An 11,641-nucleotide genomic window follows, 5' to 3' on the forward strand; every position below is an offset into this window, starting at 1 on the left:
CACTTTTGTAATGTTTAGCTGTGGTAGCCATCTTGATTTTGGTTGACTCCAGAAGCTAATTAGTCTTTAATGGACATTAATGATTACCAGTGGTGGGGCAGCACTAATCTAAAAAATTAGTTGCACTAACCCTTAAGCACTAACTTTAATATTTAGATCCCCTAATTCTAAAGCACTAAGACACTTGTCAAAAGCTAATTCTAAAGCAGTAAAGTCCCAGCTGACCCATGGAACACATGTGACCAACACGTCTGACAGCTTTCACCCTCAGCTAATAAATTAAGAAATTAGGAAAAGCCCTAAAGCACTAATCAGAAAATTAGTTCCCCTATTAGTTCTTTGGTGCTTTAGGGGAACTGTGCCCACCACTGATGATTACTTTCTGAAAGTTAAGAAAAATCCGTGTTTATGAAGAACTCTGCTAACAATCACGAGCAAAACCATCATACAATGCGATTACATCCTCTGTCGTTGGGTTGGACTTGCTGTAACAATGATGAAGCCAAACATAGCTCTTCATATATATTTTTAAGTCCCAGTTAATTTCCTGTGAACTTGCTGAATCACATGACAGACACACGGCGCAGCTGCTCAGGAACCTGCACCTTAAGGGGAACTACAGAGGCTCAGAATAGAAACGAGAATAGAGGAAGTGGCACTTTGTGTTTGGAGCCTCGAAAAGTGGATTGCAGTTCCTCTGAACAGTTGTAGGAGGAAACACAAACATTACCATAATAGGAACAAACCACTAGTTGGTTATTATACGGTAACAGCTTTTGCTAAAGAAACTAAACTCTGGGGACAATATGTGGGCACACGCTGATCCCTCAATGTGGGGAAACTGATGGAGGCCCTCAATCAGTTCCCATTAAGCAGGGGCCTGTTTCCCTGTTGATGCAACACAGGCACATCTTTGTGGATTATAATTGCTCTCCAAATACCAACCAGCAATTTATATTCACTACCAAGTGTTTGTGGGTAGGAGATAGCAAACAGGAGCAAGCTTCTCATGTGCGTGGGGCCTGTTTATGTAAGAAATTAATTGATACCTGCTCTGCGTGGACGTGAGAAGTTGATGAGAGCTCAGAATTAGTCCGAGCTGTTTTCGTGACACGCTGACGGAGATGATGGAGCAGATGCAGCAGCCTACTAATCACACACACACTCACACTTCTCACACGGTTGACACAGGGTGCAGGTTTTAGAGGGATGAGTGCTTGTTGTTTCCTCCAAAAGTGGCTCATAAATTATGGAGGAGCAGCGGTTTTTAGTCTGCGTTTGGAATATAAAGTGCATTTGGAGGAGTAAGGATGCATCTGCGAGGGGAGATAAAGATGCTACAGGGTGATGCATGCGGACAGTGATTTCCTCATTTGATCAAGTGATAAATTGTTGGGGGGTAAAAAGGAAACATTTCTCTGAGCAATGCTGCCACCTACTGAGCAACTGTATGAATTATTGCAGAACAGACTGGCAGAGGAGTGAAACTCATTTTGCAAGTACAAATATTCATAAATACTCATCATTTTTTTCTTCCATACGATTTTCAACACGTGTCTCATCCTGCAATTTTTGTGCTATCTCAACAATTCATTTATCAAAATGTTCGGCTCCTTCAGGACATTCCGGCGATGATTCTGATATTTCAGCTATAAATACTTTTTGAGATATTTAGCATTTTTTGGCCATTTTTTGTTGTTATTGAAAATTAATGGAATTGTCTTCAACATCAAACCTTTCCAGCACTTTACACCTTTTTGTTCTGGCTCTGCTTTTCTTTTTTACTTCTTTGTACATTCTGCTTCCTTCAGCTTCTACTTTGCTTGTTTTTTTTTCTACTTTTCAGCTATTTTTTTCTGCTCTTTTCAGTTATTCTGCAAACTCAATTGTTTTGTTCTTCTAGCAGGTTCTTACCTAAGCTTTCTTTGCTTTTTTTTCAGTTGTTTCCTGCAAATTTTAGCCTTTTTTAATGATCATTTTGTGATAATTTTATACTTTCTTCTCAGCTGCTTAAGTCAGTAAATGTGCTCTTTCTGCTTCTTTTTAAACTACTTTTAGCTTTTGTGGTTATTTTGCAACAAATTGCAAACTTTGTGTACATTTTCACTGTTTTCTGCAACAAATTTTCAGCATTAAACCTTCATGCTAAAAATTGTCTCAAATACCATGACTTTTTGTTGTAGAACTAAAAAAGTAAACAGTGGGATTTTGGTGGAACACAGCTCTCTCTTAAAGCTCTATACCTAACACACCAGTTATATCATTCAAAGTTTAAACAGGTGGGGCAGATAGTTGGACTTAGATGATGTCACACACTATCATTTGAATTCTGCAAAACTGATAAATCATTTGCAAAACTAACTCTTCTTACTCCAACTGCCCAAATATAAGCAAATTTGATATTTTCAGTTAGTCTCTCACTGCCATAAGACATGATTTGCTCTCAAACCCCCCCAGAATAGACACAAGCTTACATTTTAGCTCAAAACTGAACGTGAAGGTTTGTTTGGACTCGAAATACGGTAAAAGTTAAAACTCAATGTGTGATCGAGTCTTCTGCTGCTCACTGTACAAGAACTGTTAAGACCTGATGAAAGATAGTGGCCATGTGGTTTTGTCAGCCTCTCATTAATGCTGCAGTCAGGGAGCGAGACACAGATGTGCGCTTACTATAATTTGCCACTAGCAGCAGTTTAAATACCTTTATTTCTCAATTCTGATTGGTTGTCTTCTTATACAGTTCTCATATTAAAAACAGTGTCAGATGTCATTTTACTTACTATTTATATTTATGCGATTGCTTTAAATTAATATTATAAAACAATTGACATTGTATTTGGAAGYTGTCGCCAGTATTACAATTCTTTAAAAAATCTTTTTTTTAAACCAGAGTACTTAACTACAACCTACTGTACTGTATTTCAACACAGTAATAAAAAAATGTTAAAAGAAATAATTCAATGTTTAATTTTATATTATTATTTTTCTGTTATTTTTTTATTACTGTTGGATGTTTTGCTTTTATTATCTGGAGGACTAGCTACGTAAATTAGCCTTAGGCTAAATCTGGTGCAATGCATCAAATGTTTTTATGTTTATGTTTTAATTGCACTGTCCTGTTAAATTCATCCATCCATCCATCCAGTAGTGAATAAAAATAAAATACACAAATGGAACAAGAGTATTGTCAAAGCTGTTTTAATAGGTGCCACATAAAGAAAAAGGATTCCAGTGTGAAAATCCTCAGTCCTACATGGATACCTGATAAACTTCCTCATCTCAAGCAAATACACCACCGGCAGACGCCGACGTTCTGTCAGCCGGAATTCAAACACAGTGTCAAAAGGGTTGCTCACAGGTTCAGCGTCAGTTCAGAGATTAGAACAAACAGTAACAAGGGAGTAGCAAGCTTCAACCCCGGTCTACAAAACACATCTGTCAGTCTTGTTTAAGCTAAATCACAAGTTGATGGGTAGGGACCAGAGWCTACAAGCGAGAAGAGAAATAAGGGGCGGGGGAGTATACCAGGGATCGTCTTTCTGTGGTTTACCTGAGCTTGAAGTGACGGCTGCGTTTGCCTGTCTGTCATGAAACCTGCAGCGACAGGTTAGCAAGCACACAGCACTACCTGCTATAGGGTTTTCTAAGACTCCAAATACCAAACGCTTCATTCGTTAAAAAATACACCTGAATTCTCTTTTTGTACAACAGAAAAGAAATGTGTTCACCTGCATATTCAAGATTCATTTTTAATATTAGACTTTCTGTATAAGAAATATCACTATTTTATGAAATGAGGCTCTTGGAACTAAGAATAATGATCTTTACACCCATAAATCAAAGTATTTACATATAGTACAGTACCAATTTCATTCAGAAACTTTAAAATAAATGTTCAGTAGATACAAAGGTTTTTTTTCTTTTCTCAACTTTTCTTAAAGAGTCACACACTTGAAAACCAACAAGTCTTTCTCTTCTAACAAACTATTAACTCTAACCATCCAGCGTTTAGACAGAACAAGCATTTTTTTCCTTCAAGTGCTTCCAAAGCTAACGTCAGAACATTGCACTCATGTTTCACCAACAAATTCAAAATAGGGGGAAATATAAAAGGAAATATGTGCAAAATTCACTTTAAGTGTGACACCTTAGCTTCTAATATTTCTAAGGGAAGTACAGAGCCATCCCTCACAAGTTTGAGGACTGTGGATGCAAATGGAATCACCAAGGAAGGGTTTGTTTAATGGTTCCGAGGGTATTTTGCTGCTCCAAAACAATCCTACCTTTCCCCCTTATTACTGAATTCACAAAAACACTCAAAGGATTGAAGTAAACACAACAAAGGGTTAAGTAGAGGCATCATAAACACACTGGCTAGTCTTTAAGGATCTACAGGCACAAGAGATTGGGTAACAAAGTTTGTTCACTTCAGACTAGACACAGTTTGATATCATAGTTGTAGCAGCGAGCCAATCAGACATTCCCACAGACGTTTAATGTGCACCCTTTGAATCCTCGTCCTTTGGAAGGGATCTTATGTCCGACCCTGGCTTGGTCAGAATCAGCTTCCTTAAAACGATGAACATGAAGTCGGGGCGGGGGTGCTTTACTGATGGGACTGACGGTGACACTGGAGGTTGTGTGCTGTGTGACAGTGTGTGAAGAGAAGCACTGCAGGGCCTTGATCTTCCTCATCTCAGATGTGTGGAGCACTCATCAGCAGCAGCGCCAGCACTGGGGCTATACTACTGTTCCACTGGGGGAGTTAGCAGGGTTGTTCTGAGATGACAATAACCCCTGTGGAAGAACACACAGACATGTTGAGAACAAAGCAGCGGCACTAAAATGTAACGCAAGAGGCACATCAAGGCTGTCAGGTTTATTGGTTCTGTTGGTTTATCAAATAACTGCTGCCTGCACTTCAGCATTAAACCCTTTTGAATAGCCATGAGTCAGTATGAGATGGGCATGGTGACCTCTGATAACAGTATTTTGATATACAAATAACTTTAAAATGCATCACAATTTATTTACTTTATGTAAAAGCAAAAATGTGCTGGGCTTACATTTGCTATCACATAATGCTTAATGATTATTTTATAGGTAGATTTATAGGTAGATTTTCATTTTATTGCACAGGGATACTAAGAACACAAACGAACAATGGCAGTCACTTTGTTTAGAGTATTTTCATGCACTCAGTAACATTACTAACATTACTTTTCCACTGATCCTTGTGACATACATTTTTGTGGTTTTGGCACAGACTTTTTAACACCGTGATATAACTTGAAATCAATAATCATCATATGCCTAACTCCAATGGTTAATAGCAAAACTGACTGCGTCTGCATCATAGCCTTTTTTTGTGTTTGCTAAGGTCCCTTAGCTGTGGTGGTAATCTAAAATTAAGTTAACTCCAAAAGTTAAAGACTTGTACATGTACAGTCAAATATGACTTTCAGAGAGTTTCATTAAAATTCATCTGCTTGTCTATAGGTGAACTTGAGCAAGAAGACGTTCAATAACAGGTATTAAAATGTAAAACAAGAAGCAGGTCAGAAAAGCTATGGTTTACTGGCAGATAAAATGTAGGGATGTGGATAAATGTTTAATCCTACACCAATATTAAATCTGACAGCGGATTCCAAAAGAACATTTCAAACCATACAAAATAACACCAAAATCATGTGATTATCTGAAGTATGAGGGAAGTTATTGATGTTTGTTCAGGTGAAATCAGCTCATGTTTTCTTGCTGCAGTTAACAGCAGAACCAATGTGACCATTTCACCTTGTTGTTTTCTATTTTTGCTCATAACTTCCTCAGTGTTCAAGATATCACCATGAAATTTTAGGGAAAGATTCCCATTCTGGTTTTGTAGGAAGCATCTTGTCTCCTAAAAAACTAATAAAACTTAATAATAGCCAATTCAAAAGTAGCAGAAAATGTATAAAATAACATTACAAGGCAAACTGTAGCATCAAATCAACTTAATGTGTCTTAGAAAGTAAGGAAATTAAAACAATTTAAAAACCATGTGGACATCTGTTTAGTAAACAAAGCTCCTCAACCAATGACAGCGTGTTAAATGTCAAGTGACGAAGACGAGCGTCAAAACACTTTGCAACAAGCGCTGTTCTGGATTTTAAAAAAACATAGTTCAACGTTTCAAATCATTATCAAATTTGGAAGAAGGGCAGATAAAATAATGTTCTTCATGGCAGCTTATCTCTTTAAGGGGGTCACTAGAAAAACTCGGGCGATTTACTTTGATCCTCTTTTCAAAAAATTGTCTCTTCAAAACGCATCAGCAAAAATTAAAAACTCGAAGACGAGGCTGTAGCTAACTACCTGACGGCAGCCCGATTTGTTGAAATTCGTAGAAATAACGAAGCAGGAGGAAATTACAAGCAAACGCACCGAGCAGCCTCGCAAAATCTGGTCACAGCAGTTTGGGAAGAAAATCGCAGCAGCTGCTGACGAAATGTCAACATCCCTATCAAATGTTAAGAAATTCAAAATTCTCTTGGTCTAGTCTCATAACTTCTGAATGCCAGTAAATGTGTTCAGTCAAAGCAGCATGATTTTAGTATTGTCACGTGACAGTATCTTGAAGAGGATAGTCACTCACCACTTTCCCAGGCCTGGCCCATGTGCAAACAAAACCCTCCTGACAAGCTGTTACCAGACAGTCCTCCAGGAAGATTAACACAGTGAGTCTCTCGTGGGCAATCTTCTTGCACACCAGTGGTTCTAAAAGCGGCACCTCCTCCATGCGAGGGCACTGCGTCGTGCCCAGAGTCTTAGCTGCCTCGGCTTTTGCCGTCCGCGAAGAGCTGAGCTGGTTGAGCTTGTCGCTGCTCTTGTTGCTGATCTGACCCATGCTGAAGTTGCGCTTGTGGTCCTTCTCGTGGCGTTCCTTCCGTGAGTCGTGCAAGGACAACGACGCAAACTTGCTGACGCTGTTGGTGATGAAAGCGCTGTCGATGATGTTGTTGCCCTTGGTGCTGCTGCCGCTGCTGCTGCAGCTGCTGCCCGTGTGGCTGTTGGGGGTGCTGCCCACTGCTGGATTGGTCGAGTGAGGCAAGCTATTAGACCGAGGCAGTGAGCCGGGGAGGGAATTAGCTGGGTTGCCACTGCTGCTACTATTGCTCACGTTGTCTTTACCATTAGTACCACTGGAATTGGTGGTGGTGATTGATACAGTAGTAATCGTTTGTCCAGTGGCTGGAGAGCTTGAGGCATTCATCACATTAGTCTGAGTCCTAGTGCGCGACAAAGGGAGGTGAGGGAAAAAAATGTCCTCTGTAAGATCCCACAGACACAGCTGAGTATCCTGCCCCACTGAGCCAAACCTGTAGGTCACACTGACAGGCCTACTGTCTGTAGAGTTTCTCTTAGAGAGCCGAGAGTGAGAGCTGTTGGCTCTGTCTCTTCCCGCCCCAAAATGAATCTGCTCATGGAAGTCCTCATCGCTCCCGCTGAACTCAGCAGGCGGGTCTCCGTCTTCAACGCTCGTAGTGCAGTGGTCAAACGCCACTACACTCACCCATGACTTATGACCGTGTCCTCGTGCTATGACTTTGCAGTCTGTGAAGGACCACACAGTCACCAAGTCGTCCTCTCCTCCCGCCACGATGTACCGCCCGTCGGGGCTCCAGCACACGCACAGCAAGCCGCCAAAGTAGCTCTTCATTGTTCCATGGAGCTCTGCAGCATCGAAGCCGAACACTCGCAGAAAGCCATCCTGACTTGCGCAGGCCAGAAACTTGCCATCCGGGGAGAAGGCAAACTCGTTGAGCGCCCCCTCGCCCACCGTCCAGCGCAGCAGCGGGTTACGAGCCGACTTGCTCTTGCAAGTGTGCACCGCGTAGTTTTCACCCTGCTTGAGGAGCTGGTAGTGAGGTGCTGTGGTGCCACAGGTGTTTTCCATGTTGTACAGGTACATGCTGCCACTGGAGTGAGCCACCAGGAATAAGCTCTCTGAACCGGGAACCCATCGTACACACGTTACTCTTGATTTGTCAATAAGTCTCTGGAAGCAGAAGGGGAAACAAAAAAAAAAAAATGAGCACACATATTAGTAGTATATTTTATTCTAACTGGTTGTTGATTCAGTGAACTGTTATATAAAATTAAAGAATTATTTAAAGAGACTCAGACTTTGTACATCTCAAATAGGTTTTCTACAGAACCATGTTGACTGTAAGCAGTCCTGCCACAATGATGAATTTTGCTGGATGATAAACTGAATCAGAAAGGATTGCGATAAGCACTAATATTGTTTGGAAACAATTTTATTATAATGATAATGCCCCGCCCACCTCCTCTATCCAATTTGGCACAATTTATTCTTTATGCAACTTTTTCTGGTTTCATAAAAATAACTGCAGGCACCCTCACACCGCTTACAAAATTTACGGAAATTTACAAAATGTAAAGTTAAGGACGAACCAGGAACGGAGATTGTGAAAACGGCATCCAATAATAGCTGCTGAAGACGTAAGATTGCTACCCACCTGTACCAAAGCTGGCAAAATTTATTCTTTGTGCCTTCCTCTGGCTTCATAAAATAATTGCGGTCACCTTACAAGTTTACAAAATTTACGTAGTGTAGAAAATACCAACTTTCGTCAAACYGAAGGTTCGGCACGATGCCCTGAGGGCGTCCTGAGGACTCGCCAGCTGAAAGAAGGCAGCGGAAAACCGAAGCTACTCCTCTAGCTAAACGCCTGTTCACAGGACTCTCATGCTACAGAGGTTACAAGACCATGTGCCTGGCAAATACCTGACACAAGAGTTTACTCCTCCTTATGCTAAGGAGTACAAAAGAGGGACACAAAGAAAACAAACAAGCGGGCAAATGAAAATTACCAATTTATCATGCAATTAAATTATTTAATGTTTACTGCGACAGGCCTAACTGTAACCCACCTCCTCATTAAAGAGTTTGCTGGTTTCTTTCTTGATTGGGTCTATAAGCTGCACCTGGCCTGCTGAGAAGCCCACCAGCAGGGAGACGCTCTCTGCTGTCGCTGTGAGCGGGTTGAAGTCGTGACATGTAGGCTGCGTGCCTTTGTAGATCCTCTTGTCGATGGGCTTACTAAGATCAGCAGCCTAGAAATGATAAACACACAAAGCATGTCACTGACAGCACCTTTAATGCGAAACAAAAAATATTCCCTGGCATGAAGCTGTAAAATATGAAACACTGGTTATTATGTATTAAGGTAGAACTCAGAAGTGCACCCTACTCAGAAAAGGAGAAGCAAATTACAAGACCAATGCAACTTTTACTGTGAAGGGTTTGTGTTCATATTCACTTGTTAAAAAACAAAGGCTTGTATTTAGGAGACACTGTAAAACATACAGTTCCTTGCGAAAGTATTCGGCCCCCTTGAACCTTTTGCCACATTTCAGGCTTCAAACATAAAATATATATATATATATATTTTTTTTTTTTGTGAAGAATCAACAACAAGTGTGACACAATCGTGAAGTGGAACAAAATTTATTGGATATTTTAAACTTTTTTWAMMAAWWAAAAAACTGAAAAGTGGGGCGTGCAATATTATTCGGCCCCTTTACTTTCAGTGCAGCAAACTCACTCCAGAAGTTCAGTGAGGATCTCTGAATGATCCAATGTTGTCCTAAATGACTGATGGTGATAAACAGAATCCACCTGTGTGTAATCAAGTCTCTGTGATTGTCTCAGGGTTCTGTTTAAAGTGCAGAGAGCATCATGAAGACCAAAGAATAGGCAGATCTGAGATACTGTTGTGGAGAAGTTTAAAGCTGGATTTGTACACAAAAAGATTTCCCAAGTTTTAAACATCTCACTGTGCAAACAATCATATTGAAATGGAAGGAGTATCAGACCACTGCAAAACTACCAAGACCCGGCCGTCCCTCTAAACTTCCATCTGGAACAAGGAGAAGACTGATCAGAGATGCAGCCAGGAGGCCCGTGATCACTCTGGATGAACTGCAGAAATCTACAGCTGAGGTGGGAGTTGGGTTGGGCAATATTGGCAAAAAAAATTAATCACGATTAATTGTGGTATTTAGCCGACAACGATTAATTTGACGATTAATGCCCTGGAGTCCCTGGACACCCGTCCTAGTCACATGGCAAATTTAGAGGGAAAGATTTGCTCTTTGTAAAAAATCTTTTTGAAATTGTGTAAAAAAAATTACAGACTTCAGGCTATACATCACATTCTAAATAGTGTTGATAAATAAATAAATTACAGAACTTTGTTTTTTTGTGTTTATCATATTTGAAGTGGAGAGGAGCATTGAGCGGACTGACTGGAGTAATTCCCAGTCAGTCTCCCTGGTGGCATTAATCATTAATCGTCAAGTGCTAAAAAATAATTGATTAATGTTTTTCTGACAATTAATTGCACATGATACGACTATGCCCAACCCTAAGTGGGAGAGTCTGTTCATAGGACAACAATCAGTCATACAACGCACAAATCTGGCCTTATGGAAGAGTGGCACAAAGAAAGCCATTTCTCAAAGATAAACATAAAAAGTCTTGTTTAATGTTTGCCACAAGACACCTGGCAGACACACCAAACATGTGGAAGAAGGTGCTCTGGTTAGATGAAACCAAAATCAAACTTTTTGCCCACAATGCAAAACTATATGTTTGGCGTAAAAGCAACAGAGCTCATCACCCTGAACACACCATCTCCACTGTCAAACATGGTGAAGTTAGCATCATGATTTGGGTCTGCTTTTCTTCAGCAGGGACATGGAAGATGGTTGGAGCCAAATACAGGTCCATTCTGGAAGAAAACCTGTTGGAGTCTGCAAAAGACCAAAGACTGGGACAGAGATTTATCTTCCAACAACACAATGATCTAAAACATAAAACAAAATCTACAAAAGAATGGTTCACAGATAAAACATATCCAGGTGTTAGAACGGCCAAGTCAAAGTCCAGACCTGAATCCAATCGAGAATCTGTGGAAAGAGCTGAAAACTGCTGACAAACACACCCCATCCAATCTCACTGAGCTTGAGTTGTTCTGCAAGGAAGAATGGGCAAGAGTTTCAGTCTCTCCATGTGCAAAACTGATAGAGACTTACCCCGAGCCACTTGCAGCTGTAATCGCATCAAAAGGTGGTGCTACAAAGTATTAACACAAGGGGGCCGAATAATTTTAAACGCTCAATTTTTCGTGTTGTTTAAAATGTTTTAAATATCCGATAAATTTTGTTCCACTCCACAAATGCGTCCTACTTGTTGATTCTTCACAAAAAAAAAATTATTTTATATCTTTATGTTTGAAGCCTGAAATGTGGCAAAAAGTTGAAAAGTTCAAGGGGGCCGAATACTTTCACAAGGAACTGTACAGTGGGGAGATCAAGTATTTGATACACTGTTGATTTTTCAGGTTTTCCCACTTGCAAAGCTTGTAGAWGACTGTAATTTTTATCATAGGTACTCTTCAACTGTGAGTGATGGAATCTAAAACAAAAATCCAGAAAAATACAATGTATGATTTTTAAATTATTAATTTCCATTTTATTGTGTGAAATAAGTATTTGATACACCAGAAAAATGAAACTTAATATTTGGTACAGAAACCTTTGTTTGCAAAGGTATATATACTGTGTATATATA

At 40.1% G+C, this 11,641-nt stretch overlaps 1 protein-coding gene across 1 annotated transcript in view; it reads right to left on the bottom strand.

The window, feature by feature from the left end:
* Positions 1-3,182: 3,182 nt before the first annotated feature.
* The window catches only part of wdr20b (WD repeat domain 20b), a gene marked incomplete at its 5' end in the record, with an annotated part of 9,965 nt that continues 1,506 nt past the window's right edge, over positions 3,183-11,641 (bottom strand). The window contains 3 exon segments of the mRNA XM_014009938.1: positions 3,183-4,797; positions 6,635-8,038; positions 8,938-9,120. Of these exon segments, the coding sequence (XP_013865392.1) occupies positions 4,741-4,797; positions 6,635-8,038; positions 8,938-9,120 (1,644 nt within the window). The 3' untranslated portion in view covers positions 3,183-4,740.

The sequence above is a fragment of the Austrofundulus limnaeus genome, unplaced genomic scaffold, assembly GCF_001266775.1.
Source record: "Austrofundulus limnaeus strain Quisiro unplaced genomic scaffold, Austrofundulus_limnaeus-1.0 Scaffold63, whole genome shotgun sequence".
NCBI classification, from domain to species: Eukaryota; Metazoa; Chordata; class Actinopteri; order Cyprinodontiformes; family Rivulidae; genus Austrofundulus; species Austrofundulus limnaeus.